This window comes from Meriones unguiculatus, chromosome 12, assembly GCF_030254825.1.
Source record: "Meriones unguiculatus strain TT.TT164.6M chromosome 12, Bangor_MerUng_6.1, whole genome shotgun sequence".
NCBI lineage: Eukaryota > Metazoa > Chordata > Mammalia > Rodentia > Muridae > Meriones > Meriones unguiculatus.
The window spans coordinates 74,742,245-74,769,911 of NC_083360.1; the positions used below are offsets into that span (position 1 = coordinate 74,742,245).

Genomic DNA, 27,667 nt, shown 5'->3' on the forward strand with positions numbered 1-27,667 from the left:
CGTTCCACCTTCATTTCATTCTTTTGTTTTGTTTTTGCTTTTGTTTTTCACACACAAGCCTTCCCTGGGTACCCAGGCTATCAAGTGCTGAACTTGGCTTGGGAATACAAAGAACAAGATGTCTCCAAAAGGTCTTTTACCAGTCAGCAAAGTTTCCATTGTCTTCTGACCAGTGTGTAGGGGAGCAGAATACAGAGCCAGAGGTCAGAGGTGACAGGGCCATACAGAGAAGGGAAGCTTATTCAAACTTGGCCAACTTGAATAAAGGGTTTGTTTACAGAATTATGGAAAACCTAGCAACCAGGAAGACCTCTATAGCTGCTAACCTATTTCTATTCCCTAAGCTTCGGGTTGAGGATCTAGAGGCACCCAGCCTGACATAGGAGCCAAGTTCAGACTCAGCCAGAGGGGAGTTTTTAAATGAGAAAGCAAAGGCATGGAGAGGTTAAATAAGCTATCTAATATTGCACAGCTGTGTCAGTAAGAAACCAAAATTCAAACTCTGGCAACTGAACTCCAGAATATGCTGAACTACAATGTGAGAGCTACTGAGGGGTTTTCTGGGTGTCCCCGGCCTCTACTCTCTAAGGAAGCATCCTGAGACTCATTCTTGTCCATTCGGAAATTGGGAAGTTATGGGTCTGTTGCAGCATAGCTGAAGATAAATGGTGCTCAGAAGGCTATCTTCTATCTAAGAAAAGTTCTAGGTCAATAGGAGGCCTGGGTGGCAACAGATTCACACAGGCACAGTGTAGTATGACTTATGTCTGAGCCACCAATATCCTTCTGTGTGGCCTGGTATCTGACCTTACCCTCAGGATGGCTGATGAGACTTGCCCTTTCTTTTCCCCATAGCTCTACTCCCCAGCTCCCATGAACACCTATTTGAAATCAATGATGAGTCTAAGAGTAGCAGCTGCCATGTCTCTCACAAACCAGGAAACGTGAGCTCCAGCTAAATGCTATGTCCCTAACCTACACAGTGAACCTGTGCAATGAGCTGCATTTCTATTTGGATTTGTTTCCTGGCTGTCTGTAAGAGGGTATGGGGGCAGCTAACCTGACCTGGAGGAGGTCGGTAAGTTAGCAACTGAGCCTGGGAGAGGCAGGAAGAGAGCTGCAGCCTTTGTCTAAAGAAAGTATTTCTGCCTTAACTTTCCAAGTATGATATAAGTGGTTCCTACTTACCTTCACATATTTATCTGTCTTGTGTCCAGCCATTGAGGTAAGCAGGGCTGAAAGAGTTAAAGAGATTGTGAAGGACCCCAAAGGAAAGGAAACAGGGGAGAAGCCAGGCCTGAGCTTTTCTCAGATCCATCACTCCACCTGATGGCTTAGTGGCACAGCTAGAGGCAGGTCCTGTTATAATTCCTCAAGTTCTCTGAGATGTCAGCAAGATCCTCTTTCCTGGGTGTCAGTATGGGAGATGTCAGGAGCTGACCTGAGCTGGATGAGGTAGGCAAATTAACAAGTGAGCCTCCCTAGGAGTCAGGAACAGAGCTGCAGCCTTCGTTTAAAGGAATCTTTTTGCCATAGAACTTTTGTTTGTGGCACTCCCTGTCATCTACTGAATAGAAAATTAAGAGCTATCCTGTGAAAGTAGATGGAAATTTATTCCCATCTTTTAGCTAAAGAAACTGAGGTAAGGGGGGATACAAAATGAATAAAGTGTAAATAAAGTGTAAAGTAATAATAATAAAATAAAAAAAAGAAACTGAGGTAAGGAGAGGTGGGGATCCTAACTTAGGATCACACCATGAAGTGAGTGAAGAAGCTAATGTGTCGGTTATCTTAAGAATCCAGGACAGCATACGAAATCCACACAGATCTTCAGTCTTGGGGACTGGTCATGTAGGTGGCTTCTTTGTGCCTGGTGGATTCCTAGTTACCTTCAAATGCCTATTTTAGTCTTCACGTCCACTGTGTCAGCCACAGGCACAGAGAGGCATTCTCTCATTTAGTTGATGACTGAGGCCTTGCTCTAAATGCCACAGACATGGTAGTAGACAGAAAGGAGCCCTTAGCTTCATGTAATGTCAGTTTTGCAGGGCAGGGAACAAGACAACCTAAATAAGCAAAACACATGGAAAGAAAGTGAGGGGGAAGATACAGGAGCAAGTGAGGGATGCTGAAATAGTCTCATCATTTTAAATGTAATGACCAAGGAAAGCTCAGGTTGTATTTGCACTGTTGTGAAGAGACAGTTACACTGATATCAGGAAGGCCCCTGAAACCTACTCAAGAAGTAGCATGGAAAGCATGTCCATGTGGTAGGTAGGAAAAAAGAGGATAGATGCTAGAAGAGGGCCTTGCCAGACTGTCTAAGGATTGTGGCTTATACCAGGAGGTAGGAAACCCCTGGAGATGATTATATATGAGCCAGAGAACCAGCCCCCCATGACCTATATTCATCACCCCATCTGAGACTTCATTTCAGCCTTCACTCCTCACTAGGCCCAGTAAAGCATGTGATAGAGGGAAGCCAGAGACCTGGGTGCCAAGATCTCACAGGTTGCTAGGTGTGTTATTGCATACCTTGAGGCTCATGGCCAGTGCACCAGCAGGCACAAGGCAGAAAAATCCCCTGGAACCCATAATCCCAAGGACTGAGGCCTTGAGGGAGGTATGAGCTACTGCTGCTTTGACATCAGGTGTTTGACTTCCGGAGGTGCTTTCTGGCTCTCCAGAGCCCTGCTCCTGCTCACTAACCAAGGTGTGGATTTGTCCTGTGCAGGCATTCCTGTGGTCCTGTCACAAGAGGTGGAGTCTGTCCTTGTGGGTGCTGCTATTCTAGGTGCCTGTGCCTCTGGGGACTTCACTTCTGTGCAGGTATGTCAGGATCCATGGGTGGCTGTGGTCCCTCCCCTGTCTGAGGCTGTCTGTCCTCTTGACAGCAACTCACATCTTGCAAAACACGCACAGGATATAATTAGGAAATGATAGGTTGCAGCAGGCGCTGGCAGTCTCTGACGTAGTTACTGTAGCCTCCCTTTGACTTCATGTTTGTGTGAATCGTTCTGCTTTTCTCTCCTGTAAAGAAGCTCCTAAATCATTTAGCCTCAGTTTTCCTTTGGCCAATTTTCTTTTATCAAGAGGAACAGGTAGTGGTCAAAATATTGGTTTTTAATCCTGTACTTAAGAATTTTATTTGCTTATTTCAGCTTCATCACTTTCCAAATACCTTCAAAGCCTCTATCAACAAGAAACACAAAAGAAAGTGTTGGTTTAAAAAAAAATACAAGTTAAAATAAGGAACAAAATATAGGAAGACAGAAAGAGTTAAGTGGTGGTGACTGGGTACACAATTTTGCTCTGAGCTTCCTGGCAGCCAAGACAAAAAAAAAAAAAAAAAGAATGCATGATGGATTGCATAATTCTTATTTTCAAAAAGAGGAAACATCCTACTTTCTGGTAAGACACAAGCTTTTCCTGCTGTGAAATTACAAAAGATGTTGTACATGCTGGAAGTTGTGAAAGGCCCTGAGTATGATACAAAAATCCTAAAAGAAAATGAGTATGAGGTAGAGGCTATGTTGACAGGCTCTGCAGCTAGACTACCTGGGTTCAGATTCTGGCCTCCCTACATATGAGAGCTGAAGACTCAACCATCGACTCTGTACTTGAACTTTCCTAACTCTAATGCTGACCAGTAGCTGGCTTGTGCATTCTTGTGTCAGTGGAGCTGATATAGTCCCCACCACAGCTCTCGTATCCCCATTTTAAAATGAGGAAGTTAACCAATCTTCCTCTCCCCATGGATCCTTTTTTTTTTTTTCTTTTTTCTTTTCTTGTAGGATCTGATGCTTAGAACTTTGGTAGTCAGCTTGGGCTGATGAGGTTTATAGAGAAGATATTAGACACTGGAGAGATATCCTTGACTGCTGAGCCAATCCCGGGAGCAGAACACTAGCTCCTAGCCAAACATGAAACAGCTAGTAAGTGTGGGAGGCAAGTCAAACCCCCAGGTACTGATAATCAGAGAGTTTAATCACTTGTCGACAAGCCCTAAGGTTAAGATGAAGAACCAGGTGTTCTACCAGTACCCCCACTAATGAGAGTTAACTTGCCATGACTGTCTAGGGCAGGAACTGTGCTAAGTTTTTTAGTATAGCTTTCATAATGCTTATAACACCCTTTCATGCCCTGTAAGAGAGACCCAGAACACTTGCAAGAGTTAGACCATTAGAAACTTCTAGAGGCCAAACCCCATTTCTAGTGTCCCTGTTCTCCGGACACAGTTGCGTATACAATGTATCTCCTATTTCGCTTTGGAGGAGGGGTTAATCTGCAGCGATTTGAGCCCTGTTCCCCTTTCTAGCACCGTAAATGTTAGTTTTTTAGTTTATAAAGTAAAGCTGTACCTCAACTTCTGGATGTTTAGAAAAGTTGAGGAAAAAAGATGTTCAGAAGTATGAAACCATCCTTTTCCTGGTGCATTCAATCTTAGTTTGTGGGCCACACTCCCACCTTGCCAGCCCTTTTCTGAAACAGAACTGATAATTCGAGCTCCATGAGGAAAAATTAGAAATTCCAGTTGAGACAAAGGAGAAATATAAAAACACACAGATCTTTTTACCCTAAAAGTACTTTAGCAATTGTAATTAATTAATACACTAGTCTTTTTTCTTTATAATTGGGATCATTGTAAAATGTATTCGTACAATAATTATTGTTTTGTAGTCTTCCCCCACCCCACCTAAGAATATGTAATAAATCTTTTATTCATTTCTTCTGGCTGTATAACTTGCTACCCCATAGTATATAACATAGTTATTCTACCGGACCTCAGCTATGCTGGCTGTTTTAGTGAATGCTTCCAATAACATCTATGTAGCTAATTTTTTATGCATGGTCTAAGCTATCAGAGTCTAAGTATAAAACAGATTATGGAGGTATGTAAAGGTTCAGTCAAAAAGTTCTGCTTAATTTTTAGGATCTTTCATACACAGTAACAATTGATACACTCATCAATATTATCTGAAAATCCTGGGTTCACATTTCTTGTGAATTAAAGCTCCATTTATTTTTCAGGCTCACGAGTCTTATAATCTGATTCATTTCACATATGGTCCTGATAATAGCGTTTTTGCTACTTAGGTATGTGTTTCTAGAGATATGGGATGCTGGGTTCTAATTAGAAAGAATCAGATTTCAGATTAAATTTTCTTAGTATTTATGCTGCCCAGTATGTCAATACTCCTAAAAATTCAACCAAAAAAACTTTGGAATGATAGTTAACAGTTTCAAGAAGAATTAAATTGGGGATGTGATGTTGGTCCTAACACAAGTTAAACTTATTGCCAATAACTAATTATCAATGCTTTCTTATGTTTTTATAAATATCTCTCCCAACCAAAGGAACAGAAACAAATTTGGGATCTGATTAATTATCTATCAGTCTCTTGGTTCCAATCCAGTTTGTAGAATAGCACCCTGGGTGTCAAAGTCAAAATATTTATCTTAAAATTAGAGTTCTATTTTTAAGAATAAAAGACATGTAACATCTGATTCTCCTACTCCCCACAGGCCTGTTATTTTCCATCTGTTACTGTTCCTCGTATTATAGAAACAACCTAGCAGGTGTTAGCAGGGCCCATTGTGCTGAGAAGCACAAGAAAGAAACTGTATAACCTTGCTTGACACACTGGCCACCAGCCCATCTCTCAAAGAGTACCTAGACTTCAAGATGGTAGGCAGTTTAGCTGCCTTTCACAAGCAATACAGTACCTAGAAAATCACTGCTTAGTTGACAAACACAGGAATTAAAGCAGAAGGGTGCCCTGTTTAACTCAGCATGTCATGCTAAGGATTGTTGTCAAGTTTATGTGTTTGCTTTTGATCATAATCTACCTGTTGCCCTTTCTTTTAACATTTTCTTTTTTCTGTTTTTTTCTTTGTTTTACTTATTATTATAATACTTGTTGACTTTTTTTATAGAGATGAACATCAAGGCCTTTACATACAAGGTTGTTTTAGCACATGGGTATTTACAAGATTTAGTTTAATGAAGGCTGGAGAGATGGCTCAAGTGGTTAAGAACATTAGCTGCTCTTGCAGAGAAACCAGGTTTGATTCCCAGAATCCACATGATGGCTGATATCAATCTGAACTTCAGTTTCAGGAACTCTAATATCCTCCTCTAGCCTCTGTAGGAACCAAGTAGGAGCATGGTGCATAGGCAGACATGCAGGCAAACACCCATTAAACTAAAATGGGGGAAAGATTCATCTAATGAATATATTCTACTTTCTCTACAATTTTCATTTTTGAAAATTTAAGAGTCAGGTTTTTATTAAGTTAATCATGGCCAAACATCTATAGAGTCTTTGAAAACATAGGATTATAAAGTTGTGTTACTAAAGTGATGTTCACCTTATTCTTGGACTTGATTTTATTTGAGGCAATATTTGATGCTGTTACAACCTTTGTTCTCTATTTCATTCATACACACATATGCTTATATATTTACATTATATCATAAATATGATTATAGATAAAATATAGACAATATTATAAAAACAAAGGCTTATAAATATAATACCTCAGTCTATCATATGTAGCATAGCTTTCCATAATAAATGTCCTTGTTGGAATAAACCAAAATGAAGTGAATAAGTTAGGGTGCTTTTTTCCTTTATATTAACTAGTATAATCCGACAATAGCAAATCCATACTGTATAGTTTGATACTCACTACAATAAGTAAGTGCACAATCTGAAATCATGAAAGACAAAGTCTTCAGTAAAATCAAGAATAGCATATAAATGGAGACGAGCCCTGACTGCACAAATACATAGACATGTGTGCCCCTGCACACACATACATAGTCACACCCCCATATGTTCACACATGTACCCTACATACCACACACATAAATATATGCCCAAACACACATAAGCCATGCATCACCCCTACTGGAGAAAGGCTTGATTCAGACTCATAGAACATGCAGTCTCGCTGAAATTTATGAGACAGTTCTGATTGCCACTCTAAGAACTGTGCAGAAGAAAACCCATCTCTACAGTTGCATGCTTTGATATTCTACAGTGAACCATTGAGAAAGTATCATTGGTGCAGAAACATGAATGATATATCTTTTTTTGCAAATGTGTTTCAAAGAAACCATGGCATTTAACATTTCACATTGTTCTAGAATATAAAGGAAATTTCCTGCACTCTCTTTAATGTTACAGATGAGGAAAGAGTGCCAAACAAGCTAAGGGACAAGTCAATTGCTAGAAAATTAGTGAAGCCAAAAGCCAAGTCCTATCATAAGTCGGTCACAGTGACTATTCTAGATCAAAGCATGATCACTATTATTTAAAACCTGATATCAAATTAAGTGGCCAGAAATTAGAATTTACATGAATATTGAAATGTCACTATTTTCATCAAGATCTCTATGGATAAAATGGAATGCATTTTCAACTTGGGATAGTTTTAGAGAGTTTTCAAAAGGGAGGGACTACTTATAAAGTTTATGGTGCTACCCTAGTATTGGCAGGTGAAGGTGAGTTAGAAGCCAGAACACAGGGTGGTGTGGAAGTGGTGACCCTAGGAGGAAAGAGCTGTGCTGCTCACCTACCTCCTCTTAGCTGGACCGAGCCAAAAGGCAAGATAGCGCCTTGACATGGTGCATGCCTGTCAGCCCATGCACAACCAGAGCAAGGTGCTGAGAGCCTTCAGGGGTATATGAAGATGTCCAGCAAGGTCTTGTAGGCCAGCCTACTCAGTCCGCTGTATGTTGCTGGATCCGGAATGATCTGGGATAGGGAACTTGGCATCAGACTATGAATTGATACATCACCTACTGTAGTATTTGGTTTGGCTAACATTTTATCGTAGCAAGATGTTCTCAGGGAAAGAATCGGTATGCTGGATTATGCTATGGGGCAGGTTATGTGGTGCATTTGAGGAGAACTGAACCGAGCCTCCTAGCTCTGCAGAGAATGAGAAACCTGCTGGGAGTGTGGAGAAGACTCCCATGCCCCTCATTTTGTATTTCTGCTGTAGCATCTGCCAAAAATAATCAACCTAATGTTTGTATTTATGTGCTTTGAGTTAGGCACTGTGCTAAGGTACTTTAGATGGCTTTTAGTCCTTGCACGATGTTTTTCACTTCCCCGTAGGGCTGAGACTCAGGTTTAGAAACTTAGGTAATGTGCCCTTTTTCCCACAGGTAGCCAGGGGCAGTGAAGCCCAGCTCTGACACAGAAGTGCCCTTCACTATGCCTAGGCTGCCCCAGACTGTAATTAAGATTTTCCAATGTTAACAACAGGGAAACCATGTGGAATTGTAGGAGAGTTGTCTTGAGTGACTGTCATGATCGTTTCCTTGTTATGGGTAACAACAGAGAAATGGTCCCTCAAACAGTAGCACCCCAACTTGTAAGAAACTGGAAGCATAGGCCTTTCTCAGCCCCGCCAACCAGCTGGGAGATGAATTTAATTTGTTTCAATGCGGCTGCTGTCTGTTTCCATGGCTAACCCAGGCGGATGGAAAGGATTCAGGGAGAAAGAATTCATGAGAGGGATATACAGACTTAGAAATGTTATTAATTGGTTGAGTAAGTCAAAACAGGGAAATAAAATATCTGCTCTTTACAAAGTGAAGGCATCTTCCTCCCTTAGCTCATTAAAAATTAAAAGCACTTTTGGCTTAAGTAGGGCAAATTAGTAATTAAGTGCTACATAATCAACCTGGATAAACATAATGTTGAAGGGGAAGCCAAATTAATCATTCCGTTGGTTTGTTTTTTGGCCCATTAATGCACCTTTTCCGCATGTCCTTCCTGTGGTGCCAGGATGCGTGTTCTGCGCCTCCACGGCCGGAGGAAGACTGCGTTGTGTCAGCTGTGCTGACAGATGTCAGTGGAGCAGATCTCAAGAAAGTGTGTGTGCATGTGGGCTTTTATTCAAAGTACTCAGCCAGGTCCTGTGTTGCAGCCTTTAAGGCCCACCCTTTTCCTGACATGTGACAGGAAAAGCCTAGAGGTTAGGAGGATGAGTGAGGTGAAGCCTGTTCCGTGTGCAACACTTTCCAGGCTAGTGAGGGAAGGGAGTAGAATTACAGAGACTATGGGAAAGCCATAACTGAAGTAACTGCAGAGACTATTTGCCTGCCTCAGTCCTTGCTTCTGCTGTTTACTATTCGTGAGTTATTCAATTTCAATTCCTCATGCTTTACACACACACACACACACACACACACACACACACTGGGGGTGGGGAAGAGAGAGACAGCCCTATAACTCATACCATAAGGAGTAGACATGTCCACACATATAAAGCAAAACAACTTTAATTGGTCACTCTGTTTAAATTATAATAATTATACAGTGGGATAATGGATCATCAGAGGAGTGTCCTTACTGTCTTGAGGGCAGGAAAGCTGTCCCAACAAGGTGACATTTGAACATTACATTTTGGAAACTTTGTGACCTGGACCTCTGCACTCAAGGACAAAACAAGTGCTGGAGACCCAGTCATATGGCATTGCAGTAGCTATCTGCCAAGTGTAGGATGGGGTGGGAGGGAGACAAAACTGAGTGCATCGTGGTGACCAGGTAAGAGGAAAGTAAGGGATTCTGAGAGAGGTTGCTCCGTTCCAGGTGATCGCCTTCTGTGGCTTGCCAACCATGTGAGCAAACTTGGTGAGACACATTATTTAATGTCACTGATCCTCAGCTCCTTACTGATAAACATTACGGAATTGCTCCAAATCTAAGAACAAAAGGCTTTTAAGTGCACTGCCTGTTACTCAGAAAAGCACTAATATTATTATTCTCTGGGTTAATTCAACACCCGGAACAAACTCATCCAGAGAGTTTATATATGTTTCGACTTGAGAGCAGGAAATGAAAGCACCAGATTTTGAATGTTAGTGGTAGAATGGGGGTTTAAACTCAGGTGGGCTGCCTCCAGACCCACCAACACATCCCTCACCCTCCACGCTTTGGAAGGTACCAACATATAGATGGCTGTGCCTTGTGCTGGAAATACAGCAGCTGGCCCTGTGGCCCTTCAGTCAGTAGGAAGAAGGACACACTTCTGTTGGGGAGAATGGCAGGGCTGAGTGTACAGCCTTGGTAACAGTAATCCTCCAACAGGTGGGGCAGGTGGGCAGGCGAGGTAGTTAATCATGAGTCACTACCATGGATGTGGTAGCAGTGTAGCCACTTACACTGATCTTGGTGATTTTGCTTAGAGAACAAACAGGTTGTCTATTTGCAGATCACTCATATCCATGTAGCATTTAAAGATTACAGTAAGTGACTAAACACGCTACTAGAATAAAATTCCCAGTCAGAAACTGTCTACAGAGAAGACACTCTAAGTGCTTACATCAGGAGACTCCTTATACTCCCAGCATTTAGGTACCAGGCAGGCTGTGTAAACATGGGGAAGTATTGCTAAGAGACCTTGGAACTCCAGCTGTGGACTCCCGAGGGTCTCAGGGAACATCTGTGGAATCTGACATTTTGTGTCTAACCTGAACTAAGGGTGTTAGTTTGATGAAATAGCACACAGTGAGGGCAGAACAGGGAAGCATTTCAGGTGTTTAATCATGACATTAAGGGTATATGCCATTTTTTTCCTGGTATAAAATTTTAAAAATCACCATTTCTTTAAAAACTAGCTCAGAAATCAGTTTCTCCTTGGGTATTTTATAGAAACAGAATTTATTTGATCCCACCTGGCTGAAAGCCCAGACATGATACTGAAACTTGGGTTCAAGGGTTTGTGGAGTTCCCAGAGTTGTCACTTGGCCTATGGTTTGGTAGATAGGTAGCGTGCCACGTTGCCTGGTCCCTTTCTCGGCCAGTTTTCTAGCAGAGCGGCATCACTGGCTGAGGAGTGCAGGACCTCTGTCCTAAATCTCTTTACCAGCCTGGCATGAGAGGAGTGCTAATGTGAAGCAGGGCATCAATCAAGAAGGGCAGCAGATGCTGAAGTAGATCAGATGTCAGTAAACAGGCCCGCAGGAAGGCCACTGAACTTGGCGCCCTCCAGGCAAACACACACAACGGCCTTCATGTCAGAATGCCGTGTCGTTTCATAAACTGCAGTGAGTGATGTGTTTTCTGTTTTCTTTTTTTTTTTTTTCCAGCTGGACAGCTGCTACTGTTCTACAAAACGTTTATATTTAATGATGATATGTTATACGTTCTAAGTGTTTTTAATCTGTACTTTTAAACAATATATTTAGTTCTCATAGCAGTAATGGCTGCCAGACCCGGAATTATAGCTTTTCAAATATCTTCCCGGTAATTGTAAGGAAATTTTTATTTTTCCCATCTAGTACCCTCTCTTTCTGCTCTGCACAGAATAAGTCATGTAATAAATTGCTTTGTACATAAGAGTACAGACTCTGATATCACACAAAGCTAGACTCAAGTCCCAAGTTCAGATTTCATAACTATGTGTTAGGAAAATCCCTTCACCTTTCTAATCCTGCTCTCTCGCTTCAAAAGCTAAAATCCTACAGTCTATATCTCATGTGGTTGTTGAGAAGATTAAGTGAGATGATATGTTCAGAATAGTTGGCAAAGTCACTGTCCTGAGTCATCCCGCAGTGAAAAGGACAAGTTGATGCGGCATGGAGCTGATAACTATTAGCTGCTCAGTGTTAGTGCTCTACACCTGTCTGCTTGGTTCTACTTGTGATGCTTGCGATCAAACCTAGGCCCTTGAGCCAGGAAAATACTATACCACCAGGTTACTCCTGTAGCCTAGGCGTTGGCCTGTCTGCATGTACTCAGCACGTACTCACCCCAGCCTGCTCTGTTCATTCCACGTTACATATGGCGGGCTCCTCTGCCCCTGGCCTAGCTGATAAGAGAAGCGAATGACTTACTCAGGTTCGCACTTTGTACACAAGCTGGAATGGTTCTGTCGCAAGTTCATGTTCTTTCTACTGAAGAAATCCGACCAGAAACCAGAGTATACCCTTGTGTGATTGACACAGCAGGAACGAGAGGCCTGCCCTCCACAAGGAGTGGGCCTTGAAGGGTAGATGGAAATGTTGAGCCCAGATCAGGCAGCAGAGCAGTATGAAGAGGATCTGTAGAGGTGCCAGTGACAGTGAAGGGCTAGGCTCAGACAGATTGAGTTTCCTCTGGGGAAGGATTCCAAGTCAGCAGTACCAGAGAGAACACTGGGTTTGTAGGGAGCGCAGCTGGCAGGCATTAGGGCTGTCAGAGAAGCCTCATGCTTAAGTAAACAAACAAAAAGTTGTGTACTGATTATCTCTTTAGCAAGCTGAAGTGTAAATTCATCTAACCTATGAGTAAAAACAACAGCAAAGTCTCTTAAGTTTCGGTGAGTTCCTGCAAAAGAAGGGGAGTGCCTTATTTTAAAGGTCCTGGCGGTGTGTTTCACTAGAGCACATCCGTGAACAAGGTGCTGCATGGCAGAACAGCACACACTAAGGATTCAGCGCGGAGAAAGAACCTTCTGAGATGTCATGGAAGGTGTAGAGCCCACCCCACCTCCTCCGTGCTTCCTCATAGCTGCCTGGAACCTTGGTCTAGAGGAGCCAGTGTTTAGAGCAGAGCTGAGGGTGTTGCAAATCTTCCCAGTGCGGCCGGGTCTGTTCTACCTACTGACATGGGCTAGAGTAGGACCTTGGCAGTTCACTGGGATAACCACTGCAGATGCTAGAAGAGAAACTTATAGACAGTCTTGAGCTGGACATTGAAGCCTGTGGTTCTGCTCCTAGGAAACAACAGATCCTTTCCTTTGAGTTCCCATCTCATTGTAGTAGAGTGGGGACCTAGGACTCCGAATTTCCAGGGGATTCTAAAACCGATTAAAGAGGAGAGTCATTCCACATGTACAGCTGATAATTACAGTCATGATTACTGACTGATTTAATGTCCAGACCCATTCCCTGAAGGGCCACTGTTATTGACACTTTGCCAGCAATGGTGCCCTGCAAACACAGTCATTTCTCGGGATCACGGGCAGTAAGAAGTGAGGTTCAGATAAGATTGCAGATGCCCTCACCAGGCTTGGCTAACCATGAAGTGCTGAAACCCACTTCTCTATACTTTACTGAACATGTGCTGACCTTACTGAAGCAAACCTCCAGCTAAAAGTTCCAACCTTAATCGATCCTGTCTAGTCTCTAGAGCGGGATAAGCATGCAATGAGCCAAACTGGAGGTGAAGCTCCATAGGCATGGCTTAGTGCTAGCTAAGAAGGGAAGTACTTATGGCTAGTTATTGTGCACCAACCACTGAGCAACAGTGCCACCGTGGATGGATCCAGCCAGCTTTCCAGTTCACACCAATACCAGCTCTCACACTCCGATTTTTCAGAGAAGCCCCTCATCGTTAGTGTATGCTAGTACCTGAATGACTCCAGTTGGGAACTGGACCAAGAGGTCCCTCTTTGGGCCTTTTATTCCACATCTTTACACTATAAGGATCAGATTCAGGGTTTTCATACATGTCAAGAAGTGGAACCTCTGCAAAGCCAACAAGTAAGGCAAGAGAATGCACCATGCATCTCTCATTCAGCCATCAGTCTTTTTCTTCCTCTGTGCAGACAGCCCCAGAGGGTCCCTGCTAAACAAGAGGACTGAGCCATATTATTAAAAAGGAAATAATAAATGATGACACCTAAAAATGCCAGGGTAAAATAATGACAACATAGATTAGCTATGAAGAAAGGTACGCTGGAGAACTATCACCATGGAGCTGTGTGCCTTCACAGTGGACAAACTGTCTCCCTGTTGAGGAGGTACCTCAGTTTATTCTAACAGTGTCTGGGAACGTATCACAAACAGACTCGCTGTCAGCCCTTGCAGATAGAATTCTTCCCAGGATGCCCTTGGAAGATTGGCCTTCTATCTTGGACTTTGACTTCTCGCTTAACAAACAGGGGAGTCATGCTCTTCTGGAAGGAGCCAGGGAACTGGTCCTTCCCGCCTTACCCCCAACCCTTTGCTGTTTGTTTGGAAGGAGGTTGTTGCAAATCTGTGGCATGACCAGTGTCAGTTCAGTTCCTTCTTAGACTTTGAAGCTTTGAAATGTCTGTACCCAAACCTGTGCTAGAACATCATTTAAGGTTTAATTCCATCCATGTCATTGATAGGGTAACTGGTGGATGCCCCATTTCCTTCATTTTGGGTTTCGACAAAGACCCTTTATATAAGTGCACCAAGAGTATATTATGACCCTATATCCAGTGTCTAATACAGCCAGGCACAGACACTGCATGGGAAATCTTTTTTGATTCATTAAGCAAATACCTCTAGGTATTTAGGTAAGAAAAATCTTATCACATCTACAATTGCATGTACAAGATGGTGAAACAATAAATGTAAATGCAGATTGTATCTTGGGTCAACAGTTATAAAGGAAAAAGAACAGGCTTAATGGAAGAACCAATTAGAATGATTGATAGTGGAATGAAATAAATGAGTTTGACTCTTAACTCTGAACCTGTCTCATTTCATCTCTGAAAATAGTAGTCATCACTATTGTGTTCATTGTCACAACTGTTGCTCCTATTTCTTATGTATACATTGCATTCCAAATCCTATGCTAGTATCCTCACACTGATTATATAAATTTCAAAAACTAACTTTGCCTGTTAGGCCTCCTTATTCTAAATGAAACCAACAAGGCCTAGGAACATACTTCAAGTTGTTCATGAGGAAAGAACTAGTAAGTGTCATAGATGATTCTTGAACCAAAGCTGGTCAGACAGCCTTCTGTTCTGAGAAAGGGGAACCTCTCCTGAGCTCCTAAGTGACCACTACAGCTCCAACCTGGATCCCAGTTTGAGAAGCCCTGAATCATGTTATATGGTAAGAGCCTCATTCCATTAGGTTAAAAGGCAATACAAAAATAGTCACAGCCAAAAAGAAGTTGCTGGAGAGTATGTAGGAAAAAAAGGAAAATGCTTTTGCATTGGTCATCTGATGGTAGCCTTCCAGGAGTAATAAGCCATTGCCATGGCAATAGGAGGTAATTAATGTAGGGTATTGAGTCACTTTAAAAAGCTACATCAACAGAATACCAAGCTGATGCTGTAAACGTCTCTTGCTACAGCTGGTCTGATCATGCTGGAGGCATGTTGGAGAGACCCAGGGTGGAGGGTGGGACAGCCTAAGCTTGGCCTTGGAAGACCGAAGTCTAAGCCCTAGCTGTGCTCTGTTGCCTTGAGCAAGTCAGCTAACAAATGTGAGAGGCAATCCTATTAGGCCAGGGTTACTATAGCAGCTTTCTGGAAGTCCATTCAAAATTCTGTAAAAAAGAGACATGATGGTTTGTAAGCATTGTCAGGAGGTATTATATAGTGAGGGGTATGGATGTGCTCAATAAGCTAGAGTGCTGTTAGCATTATGCAGCCAGGTTTGGAAGCACTCACACTGGAGTTAGGTAAATAGTGCTGCTCTGTGCACATCATCTTAGTACAAAGCCCACGCCTCAAATATTCAGAGCCTCAGCTTCCCAGCAACATTTCCTATTATATATCTGCACAATGCTCTGCCCACTTTATACAATTTGGGGCCTTATTCATCCTCTCTGCACTTCAGTTTACCCCATGGAAAATGGAGATGACACCAGCACTCTCTTAGTAAGGTGGGAGGTGAGGCTTAAATGAATGAGTCCAGAAAGAGCACTGAAAGCCTGCTGCCTGGCAGGCTGCCATAAGTGTTAACAGCAGTGATGCAGAGGAGGAGAGGGACAAGGAAGAGCATTTGAAGTGGCATATGCATGCCAAACTCAACATCTTTGTGGGGCCCTGATGGCAATGCTCACAGTCACCAGATGCTTTGGCCCCTTTTACAGGGCTCAGATCATTCACATATGTACTGTCCTCAGAGGTGTCATCCCTAGAATGTCTTGTTGTCAGGCTCCCCTTGTAGGCCTGCCCTTATCTCTATGCTGTTTTGGGTGGGAAAAGAGAACCAGAACAAGTAATTGATAGAATCAGGAGGAAATTTTACAAAATAAAACAAAAACAAACAACAACGAAGAACAAGTTCCCTACAGGTGATACTATCCCAAACAGTGTGCTCCGATATATTTAAAGACAACACTGGAAAGCACCAGTTTGGGAAATGTTCAAATTAAGTATCTTCCTAGCAAGATTCCATCAAAACCTCAATAGATAAATATGCTTGTGAAACTCCTGGATTGGGCAGACAAGCAGATAAAGTGGCCCCCAAATTTACTTAACCAAAGAATTAGCAGTTCGCTAATCCTTTCTAAGAACCAAAGAGTGTTAGATGCTGTGTAAGCCTGTGATTAAGGTCCTCCAACATGAGAAGAGATACATAAAAGGAACTTACAGATTTCTACTAAGCCTCCCATCAACTTATGTGTTTATTTAAAGGAAAGAACAGCAACTCTGTTTTGGCAGTAACTATGTGCTAGATGGTAGAGAAACAATAACAGGAAAGGGTGAGATAGTCCCTTCCCCCAATCCCCAAGTTCTTTTGAGCATGCTGGGAAGAGAGAAATGCTGGGCAAACTCAGTATAGAAAGCGAGAACAGAGAGCCCTATGCCTGCAAGGGGGCATCTTACTCCATTTCCTGGACCAAGGGAAGTATCCAGGACCACAAATTTTTAATCTGAGACACAAAGAAAGAGTCACAGCTGTTTGGTGTATAGTTTATAACCCACTTGCACAATTGTGGCCTTATTGCAACCTTCCCACACAGATTCAATGCAGTGGTAAAGCAAAGTGCTGAAGACCACTCAGCCCACAGGAAGGCACTGTATAAGGTATTTAATGAATCTAATGTACTTTTTTTTTTAACAGTGAATAAAACTCCTAGTTTACCAAGGAGAAGCTGAGGTTTAAAAAAGTTAAGTGTCTTTCCAAAACCTACAACCTGTAACTATAACAAAACAAGGGCTGCAACTCAGATCCCCAGATTGCAAAGCTGCTTCCCATCATGCCATAGCCCCCCAGGAGCATGGTTGGTCCATGGTAGTTTCAACAAGCTGAGAAGGGTAGAAAAGAAAGACACTGTCAGAGCTTCTTCCTTTTTTTTTTTTAATTTTGTTTTTGTTTTTTGAGCTTTTTGTTTGTTTGTTTTGATTGTTTGGTTGGTTCGGGATTTTTTGTTTTTGTTTTTGTTTGTTTATTTGTTTTGAGACAGAGTCTCCCTGTGTAGATCTGGCTGTCCAGGAACTTACTCTGTAGGCCACAAAGATCCACATGTCTTTGTCTCCCAGGTGCTGAGATTAAAGACATTCATCATCACAATCATTTTAGGGATTCTTCCTCAAACTTTTTTTCTTAAAAAATTGGTTATGCTAAAAAATCATGCTTGATATGGATAATTCTGTGTTGTTGTTTGGCTTTTTAGAAAACTAAAAAAAAAATCACTATATCAGTCTCATAAATGCTCATAAGTCATTTTGAAGTATTATCATCCATGGGGTCTGAGAAATTCAGGGACACTATGTATATAATTTTATAGTCTATGCCAAACCTAAGATGGATGAAGAATGGGAGCCAGAACGTGGCTTTAAATCTACTGGATACAGCTTGGGTTCGTTAGTAAAATCTATGTACTGATATTGAGCAGCAGAAATGGTGGTAAAATCTGAAGCATTGACATCAGCCAGAATGTGGGCAAAGCACAGCTGGCTCCCAGGGTGCTTTTCAGTGCTGTCAGGCAGGCCTAGTTTTTACTAGTCATTTTTTTCCTGATGTATTTTTTTAATGTATAATAAAAATATAAATACCTAGAATCAAACCTGAGTTTTCATGAGACTCTTTGCTCCAAATGAGACCTTGTTTGAAGAAAAGGGTAGTTTTAGTCTGAATTTAGAAAGATAGCCCATTACTTGTGAATTCAGGTAATATCTAGGTATGGAAACGATTTACTCAAGTTTTGTGAAATAATAAGATAATATGTGTGAAAGTACCTCCTTGCATAGAAAGCCCCAGTAAATGCTTCCTTCCTTCAGGGTTCACATGACAAGCAGGTGTCAGAGCCCAGGCCTAATCCTCATGGCATCCAACACTCAGTGTTGCTTCAGAAGCCCCCCTATTCTTGAGTGCCTCCTGTCTCTCCTCTCACTACTTTCTCCAAGTGCACTGAGTGCAGAAGCGACCAGGGGCTCAAAAACAAGCAGAACATCCAGAAGAGGGCTAGTGATGAAGAACACATCCGCGAGAAAGACCTAGTATTGCATTTGGGAAACAGTTATCAGCTAGGGCTGGAAGGTCCTTCAGGAGCCTCCTTTGCAGACAGTAAGTTGAGACCCAGCAAGGGCAACAACTTGAGAGGCAGCAGCCTCATTGCTGGTCAGACCAGGATAAGAACTCATAGATGACATACAGAAGTAAAACTCTACATGATCGTTCATTTCTTCCTGACTTTTTATATTCCATAGAAATGGCGTGGAAGTACCATAGAAGCCCGTGTCCTTTGAAACACATAAAGACAATTATAAATATGAAGGCTTTACGCTGTTTAGGGAAGAAAGTGTTGCAAATGACCACTGTGAAAGGTGGTCAGGGTTGTTTTATTTTATTTTCAATTCAACTGGGGTAAAATGCACATGGTGTAGCATCCAACATCTTAACCTTTCTCCTTTTCAAAACTGTTCCTGTTTCGTGGAATGGGGAATCATCCACACTGCTGCGCAACTGTCAGCGCCATCTGTTTCCAGAACACTTTTCAATGTGTGGAACCAAACTCTGGACACATCAAACAGCAATTCTGCATGGCCCCATCCGCAGCCCCTGACCCTCACTGCTTTCCACAGCTCTAGCCACTTTTTGTGAGCGGCGTTTTTAAGTAGCCTTTGCCTGTTGGTGACTGCCTTATTTCTAGCATAACAGTGTGCTCCAGGTCCATCTATGTTGTACCGTATGTCAGAATTCCCTCCTTCTTCCTTCTGTTCATCTGTGCTCCACCATCTGACTGTCACCAGTGAAGATGTTAGTGAGCTTCTCATTTTAGCCACTTCTTTCTTGTGTCAGAGATTAATAGTCTGGTTATAAAAGTCAGCAGCAGTGGGACATGGAATCTGAGAACTCCGGATCTCCTTCTAGTATCATAGATGACGAACGTAGACAGTGAAGAGAATTTCATGCTGTGCTCTCCACTGGGACACCCATTTCCCTTTAGCTGCTGCCACAAGCCTCTAGCCAGCCTTAGGGAACTTTAGGGTTCCAGGTCAGAGAGGTGAGGTATTGACTTAGACAGCCTTAGTTCTAACCCTGCCTCCATAATGCCTCTGTGAGCTTGGACAGTGTGGCAGTTCTCTGAGGAACAGAATAAAACAAAACCTTCATTTTAGTGATTATCTGTTTTCTTTCTGAGTGGTTGACAATTTTTCTGTAGCTATCTGACTTAAACGTACGTTCCTAAAATAAACAGTAGTATGTGTTTGACTGGGTTGTTCTGAAGCAAGTGTGATGTGTGACATTCTTTTTTTTTTTTTTTTTTTTTTTTTTTTTTTTGATGTGTGACATTCTGATCACTCAGACTATTAAGCAATCTTACCAAGGTTATCAGAATGTACTAACTCACTGAGCTGGTTCTGCAGGCCAGAGATACTGTTTTATTTCTTCTATCAAAAACAGTGACAGGAGCTCCACAAGGAGAGCAACAGATCCAAAAAGTTTGGGCACAGGGGTCTTTTCTGAGACTGATACTCCAGCCAAGGACTACTCATGGAGATGGCCTGGAACCCCTGCACAGAGGTAGCCCATGGCAGTTCAGTATCCAAGTGGGTTCCATAGTAATGGGGACAGGGACTGCCTCTGACATGAACTGATTGGCCTGCTCTTTGATCACTTCCCACTGAGGGGGGAGTAGCCTTACCAGGCCTCAGAAGAAGACAATGCAGCCACTCCTGATGAAACCTGATAGACTAGGATCAGAGGGAAAGGAGGGAGGACCTCCCTTTTCAGTGGACTGGGAGAAGGACACAGGTGGGGAAGAGGGAGGGTAGGGTTGGGAAGGGAGGAGGGAGGGAGCTACAGGGGGCATACAAAGTAAATAACTGTAATTTATATATGTGTGTGTGTATATATATATATATATATATATATACACATATATATATATTGTGAACAGAGATAGGTATGGTAGCATGTGGGAGACTAAGGCCAAAAGATCAGCCTTAGATTCAGAAGGAGTTTGAGGCTAACCTGGGCTATAGAATGAGCCCATGTCTCAAAAATAAAACAAAACAAACAATCAAACAAAAAAAAAAATGTAGGTGGGAGATGAATAACAAACAAACAAAAACATTGTCTATGTCCTTGACTGTTCAGAACAATCCCTCCCTACAAGTTCCCATCCTTTACTGGCTAGTGTTATGCCCAGGAAAGTACAGATTCATTTCTCTCTCTCTCTCTCTCTCTCTCTCCTCTCTGTCTGTCTCTCCTGTCTTTGTTTGATCACTAACAGTTAAGTTTCTCCACTACTACATAATACAAGTACCATTCATTCACCTTAGCTATGATAAAGAATAAAGCTTGGATGCAGAAACCCTCCTTAGAGCTGGGCATCTCTTAAGGCTGGCTACTTGAGAACTCTTTCTCCCTGCTCCTGATCCTCCCCTCTTCATTTCTTTTCATAAACAGGACAGCTGTCCCCAAAGGGATGCATCCATTACCTTTCTCTAGAGCTGAGTTCATTTTCCACTGCATGTTTCTGTTTAAACATAAAGCCTTTTAAAAGGCCCAAGCATACATTGAGCGTGTGTGCTTAATTTTTAATATGTGTGTGCCCACAGCCAAGAGAACAGAGAAGCCTTAAATCAGAGTGAAGCTGGATTGTGCACGTTGTGTGTTTTATGTGGCACTGATTTCTAAATATATTTAACAGCCAGGTATTATTTAATGCATCCCCATTAACCAAGCTGCCAGATCTAAATGAAAACCATGCTTGAATATATTTAATAAAATTATGGCTTTGAGTTAAGTATCAAGCTAATGTTGGCTACATTTATTTTCCTCCTAGCCAGGCCTCCTTTACTCTCTTATGTTTTTATTCTGGAAGCTACTTCTTTTTCCTGTGATGACAGTGTTGATAACAAAGCAACTCATGCTGCAAACTTTCCACATGAATTTCAGCTTAGTGCATAAATGTGAATATTTTAGGAAAGGAGAACAACACAGATTTTCAGTTTTGGTTTTGTTTTTTTAGGGGGAGGGGTTGTGTTTTGTTTTGTTTTGTTTGGGGGATTTTTCTTTAACTGAAAAATGAAATGTCATTTCTTCTTGGGGTTATCCCTTGAGTTAGGAAGGAAATTAATAACTGGCTTAGAGGGATGAACTGTTTCTGAGTTCTGAAAGACAGTGTCTGCTTCTTGAGCTGTTACTGCTCCTGTGCCTTGTATTAAACGTGTTACTGTTTCTTTAGATGGTTGGTTTCTGTTGGTTTTGCAATAGTGACACCCAGTGGCACTCTTGAACATTGCCGGGGCTGCTAAAATGCTCTGTCTTTCTAAAGAAATCCCTTTCTTTCCTCCTCACATGGAAAAAAAAAAAAAAAAAGTCTGGTCCCTTGAGGTTGAAAAAATAATTGAATCTGGGCAAGACAGAAGACTAGTAGGCTTCCTATTTGGGGACAAAGAAGGGAAGGAAAGAAGGACAAGACAGATGTGGGGGTCACACATACTGTCACAGCAGATTTTCAAAGTTATTAGTGAAATACCATTGTATACCCCCGCCATGTGTAACTTTCCCTCTTACTGCAGCAGGGTGTGCACTGTCCAAGCCTTTGCCACAGGCATTCCCTGCAGCCTGCAGAGAAATGGCTACTTTGCTGCTGTTGGAGTCTTCTGCAGCTGTGGTGATTTCTCACTTCTCATATCCCCATTTCCCCCCTCCTATCTTCTAATTTCCTTTATTCATATTTGCCCTGACAAGGTTGTATTTGGAGCTTTTAACCAGTTCATTCTCCCCACCAACATGTTTTCATCTGTTCCAGATTCTGAGCTCTTAACTTGCGTCTCCATGTTTACATGTCTTAAAACTCTTAAATCTTTGATTTAAAAAGTCATAAATGCCTATTACAAACATATTAAAGTTTTCTGACTATATAAACACTTAGAACAATCCCTATAAACTGTTTAGCACTGCCTACTTTGAATTTAAAACGGGGAGCACATGTTTAACATTGTTCGTTGTGGAAATTTCAAGCTTTGTTTTAAAAACAAAAAAAAAAAGTGCCTCTAATGCATGCCGCATACAATTCACAAAGGCTGAAAGCACAAGCACTAGCCCACCATATATGTGCATGCGTTGCTGGGACAGGCAACTGCGTCTGAAGCTGTTTGCCTCCAGGCACCGTTCTACTCACTTTCCATGAAACAACTCAATTTCCATAGCATGGGTCAGGAACTGTTATTACGGTTGTTCCACCCACGTTCATGAAATGCAGGATAAAAGAACAATATCAACAAGCAGGGCCATACAGTTGTCATGAGCGATGGATGCCAAGGGCTGGCATCAGTTTCTTAAGTGTTTTCAAGTCAGTGTCACTGTTCTTAGTCTCACCAGGCAGCTCTGCCTGAGGCTCCTTTATCTCCTTAACTTTGGGTACCAGCCTCCTTTGCCTGGATGCCTTCGGCTATGAGGCTTACATTCCACAGGCCAAGAATCAAGCAGTAGTGACAAACAGTGAGAGAAAAACGAAGCAATGAGAAGAACACAGACGGGCCAGGGAGACAAGGTATGCAAGGCTGACCATCAGAGCAGTGGGAGTCATCATGCTAAGGAAGGGGCCTAGGTCACAGAGAAGGTAAAGGCCCGGTGGTGACAGTAAGTTGAATGAATCCAGGGCAACACAAAAATGATGGGGCATGTTGATGTCAGGAGAGCTCTGTGCTATCTTCTCTCTCTTCCCTTTCAAGGCCCTGACACTATTTTATGCCTCAGAGCCCGACCGATTTCACTGAAATCAAATACATGGTTTAGGATGGTAGAATCCTGTGGTATCATGCAGAGTGGGAATGTTGGGGAAAGCATACAGGGAAGAGAATTGGCCTAAGAAATTGTCCCAGTACAAACTCCCTCCTACCCTTTGAATTGAGAGCAATATGAATATGAGGTTTACTGAAGTCCCCAGCAGACATTTGCATGCTGAGCACCTGATAGCACAGGTGGACCTTGGATCACGTTCTTCTGCAGGCATGGTTCATGGGTCTGCCTCTCTGGACTGAAAACTGGCTCTTCAGTCTCCTTTCTTTCTCGCATCCCCTTATTCATTATATACTTCTGTTCTCTCCAGGTGCAGCCGTCCATGTTAGGCCTATTCTCTTCACAGAGTCAATGCTGGACTGGCAGACTCAGTCATGGTTTGTTCTTTTTCTTTTTTTCTTTTTTAAATCAGATTTGTGTCAGCATTGTAGACAAGAAAACCCATACAACATGTAACTATAGTAGGATGTTAAACTCTTCGTCTTGGAGGTAGAGAAATCATTCCAAAGAGACTGACCATTAAACTAGTACTTAAAATATTTTTAAAAACGGAGGTGAACATGTGTATGTGTACCCAGAGGATGAGGTAGAGGGCTAGGGGGCAGACTTAAACTTCAGAACAGAAGATGCATGAACTGAGAGGCAAGTCCTTTTGTAGATCAGATGCAACTGTGCATAAATAGGGGAGTGACTTACCTCACTTTTGGTGCAGAGGCAGAGGATATGGATGGATGGATAGAGAGATAGAGAGAGAGAGAGATAGAGAGATAGAGATAGAGAGAGAGAAAGAGAGAGAGAGAGAGATAGGAATCTAAAGAAGCTTTGTTAATTCACTGAGAAGCCACTTTCTCCAGCCTTGCCTGTATTTCCCCCTAGGAAGACTCCTGGGGGAACCCATATCCTTTTATAACAGCTGCTTGCCAAGTAAATAATACAGTGTTGTGTTGGGAGGACATAGCAAATATTGATTGTATTCTAGGGATGTCTAGGTTACTGGATCTGGACATGCCCAAAGCCAAATGGCCATTGGACTTGCTTGTCCTTCAATGCTTAAGTAGGAACTACAGGATGAACAGCAGGACCATGTCCCAATGTCAGGGTGATACTTAAATGAGGAAGAGGTCTGGATACCAAAGTGAGAGAGCAGGATTAGGGAGGACTGGTCCAGATTCTAGTTTTCGCTCCCCTGTGAACATGAAGGACAATATGAACCAAACAGTCTGCCACCTGCCTTATGCAGCTGTACCAAGTATTACCCAAAGTTCCTGCCGGCTGTGGACTTTCCACGGATGACAGGGCTGGCTTTCAGTCCTCACCCCTCACCTTTTACGAAGGGTGAGTGCCACTGGGCCTAGAACACCTTGAGAAGCACTCCCACCTCCTCTCAGAGGGCACTGAACTCCTTATGTTTATATCCTTCTCTCGTGTCTCTCAGAAGAGACCATGGGATATCCTGCTCTGTCAGTCCCTGCCCTGTTCCGCTAAGACAGAGTCTCCCACTGAGTATAGAAACTAGGCTGACAGCCATCAAGGCTCAATGATCCTCCTGTCTCGGCCCTCCATTTCCTGCTTTGTAGGTGGATGCTGGGATCTGAACTCAGGCCCTTATGCTTGTGCAGCAAGCATTCTTGCTCCCTGAGCCATCCTCAGTCCCTTGGTTTAGTTTCCTAACCACTATGCCTCTGTTCTGCTTCAGCTATGATACAGCAGTGAACGCTGGTTCTGTGAAAAGCAACGGTAAAGCAGTTAGAGAAAGATCTGGTACTTCATAAATGTAAATAGTGCTGTTGTTTGTCAGGTTTCTGCAACCTTCATTTCACCTTTCTTCACATGCCTCCTGCCCAACTCCTAGGCAGATACTAGAGCGCAAAGGACACATTCCTGTCCTGGAGCTCAGCCTAGGGCCATTTACTAGAAGCTTTCTGAATGACAGGCCCTAGGCCAGCATCACCTTATGGAATCCACACTACAGTCTAAGTCATTATTCCCATTACACAGGGGAGGAAACTGCATCCCGGAGCAGTTGTGTGATCTTCCTGGCATCCCACATTAGTGCATGGCAAAATTACAAGTACGGTTTTACTTTTGCAGGTTCTTTTTCTCTCTCTGTCATCGTTATCCCTCAAAGCTGCCACTGCAGAGCTCTAGAATAAGGAGATCATGATGAATCCATCATGGTGGGGAATTTTCTCTCTACTATCCACTTCCAGCTCTCAGACGGCCCCGCAGTCAGCCTACCTCCCAGAAATCATTGCTCAACCCATCTGAATAGGGTCTGTCTTTAAAAGCAAGGAGGCAGAGAAAAATAATTCGTACTAAAAACAAACTCTGTCATGAGTCATTTGACTTTGCTTTCCCCTAAACACATAGTTTATGTCTTGGGGGAGCTCAGGCTAAAGGAACATCCGATATGTTTCAGGCTGGTGGGAGCCATTCTTTAAAACACTCACATCTAGTGTGTGCCTAGTGGACCCCAAGATTTAAATCAAGTGTATTCTCACAAGGCCTGGCAATTTGTTATCTTGCTATAGTTGTTTTGAAATGTGATTGCATACACATTATTTTCCCAAGATAACAAGAATTGATTTGGTCTTCGGTTCATAAGTTCTCAGGCCATGAGCTAGCCTGTTCAGTACTTCTTCTGAGTGAGAATGTTTTTCTTTTCATTAGAAAGCTGAAGAATGTCAGGAATGCACTTACAGCGTGAAACAGGAGCAACACCGATACTAAGATAAGGGTAGATGACATCGGTTCTCCTAACACACAGGGTCTTCACTGTCTTACACTCATATGTCTTCCTTACCATTTTAGTATACTCACAAGCACACAAGATCATGTGGCAGAGAGTATTCCACCTTCCCCGTTAAAAAGATATATTGAATGCACTGTTGTGTACAGAGCTTTCCTGTGTCCCTTACACAGTGATCATCACCATCTAGAAAGTAATGTAGTCCATATCCTATCAATAGTTACAGGGGCAGTTCCTACTCTTCATTGGAAATGGTAGTATAGGGATCGTCAATGTTATGGTACTCATTATCCAAGTCTGATAATGTATCTGAGGTATACATACAGAAGAGTAGAATTTACAGTGAAAGAGTTGTGCATTTAGTATGATGCTCACTGTGGTCTCAGACCTCCAGAAGGCTATCCTCATTTGCATCTCTGCCATTTTGTGACATTGTCAATCGTTTAGCAGTCTTGCCAAAACTGGGGGGTGGGGGGGAGGCAGAAATACCTCTTATTCTCTCCCTTTGTTCACCTACTTTGTTTGAGATGTTCTGAATATCAGTGAAAGTCTTCATACACTCACATGGGAGAATCTAGCCTTTTATATGGATTTCCTAGAAAGCTTTTCCCTGAGCTCCTCTATGGGTATTCTTTACAATTTTATTGTGAATTGCAGGGCAATTCTGAAAGGTTCCCAGCACATGTGGAACAACAGGATTCCAGTGAGTCCATGCATCTATAATCCCAGAGCCACTGAAGCAACCCAGGCTCGTCTGCTCAGCCCCTTGCTTTGTGGCATTACTTTGATGCTGATACTTTTTTCTCTGTAAAATGGGAGTCATCCTAAATTGAAAGAATTGTTGTGAAATTGGCTATCACTATTTTAAATTTTGCCCTTATTGACTAACAGCTTCCCCACTTGGGTTTTAAATAACAGCTGCTCACTGAAAACTTAAAGATTTTGTAAGCAAATTTCAGAGGTACAGCATGCTTAAAGAGTCTGAGGCAGTTTCTTAATGATGTTCCCTGGTGGGCCAGGGCCTACAGGAAACAAAACACCTACACCATTGCTTAATGCTGGAAAATTCTCTAGGGTGGCCCACCTCTTTTGGAGGGGAGGAGTCAAGGCTCTAATGGATTGCTCCCCTCCACTTGGGTGGGCAGCTCATCCACGAGCTTTCAGAGTGCCTGGACTAACAAAATCTCCTGCTTAGGCAGGTTCTCTTCCTGCTGCTCTTGAAGACACTTTCCTCCTCTTACCCAATCAGTATCCTTCTCAAAGCCAGAAGTGCCAAAGGCTAAGAGTCTACTTCAGTACCAGCTCTATCATTTGTGAGATTTGCTTTAAGAGTCCTAATTTTTCTCTGTCTATAAACTGAGCATGCTATTATGACCTTCCTAAGAAGAAGTGGGCAAAGACCAGCATTTACAAAGTCTGTGGCAGGGGCCACTGAGGAACAGCATATGACTTTTGAATCCCTCCCCTTCTCTCAGCCAATTGGTACTGGACAGCATGCTTATTCCAAACTCAGCTTCTTCTTTGTGAAGAATAAAATAGTCTGTTCCGTGGCATAGTTAGGAAAGTTAAACAACACAATATTTTTATGAAGGGATGGCTGCACTGGTGGTGGTGGTGGTTTTAAAAGGTCGGGAGTGAAATGTAGGAAATACCAATCATCAGATGCAGAGGAGCTTGTGACTTGGAGAAAACTCTGGAATCAGACACTGATTAGAATTCCTGTGACCTTGACCTAATCCTCAGACCTTGTTTTCTCAGGTATAAAAATGGATCGATAAGATAGATTGATAAAGCCTGCAGGCTTGTTATAGATATGAAGTGATCGTTGTTGTTTCTAACAAAATCTACTCTGTTAGATTTGTTAGTCATTTGATTTTACCATTAAAGATTTAGGAGCCAGATGCTGGGGTGAAAGCCTGCTAGCTCAGAGCGGCAAAGAAAGCACCCAGCTGACTTTTCTCCTCAGCTGATGTCCCAAAAGAAGGAATGCTCCTTCT

General features: G+C 42.5%; 1 protein-coding gene across 20 annotated transcripts in view; it reads left to right on the forward strand.

The window, feature by feature from the left end:
• Positions 1-27,667, forward strand: part of Fggy (FGGY carbohydrate kinase domain containing) — a 362,592-nt gene that overhangs the window by 285,735 nt on the left and 49,190 nt on the right. For 17 of the 20 annotated variants that reach the window (XM_060365879.1, XM_060365896.1, XM_060365885.1 and 14 more), the window contains one exon: positions 2,735-2,829. The exons of 1 other annotated variant lie outside the window; for it this stretch is intronic. In XM_060365879.1, coding sequence (XP_060221862.1) covers positions 2,735-2,829 — 95 coding nt within the window. Of the gene's footprint in view, positions 1-2,734; positions 2,830-3,161; positions 3,416-23,231; positions 23,299-27,667 lie in introns of those variants that run through there. 2 more of the 20 variants (XM_060365880.1, XM_060365882.1) reach the window with 2 other exon arrangements.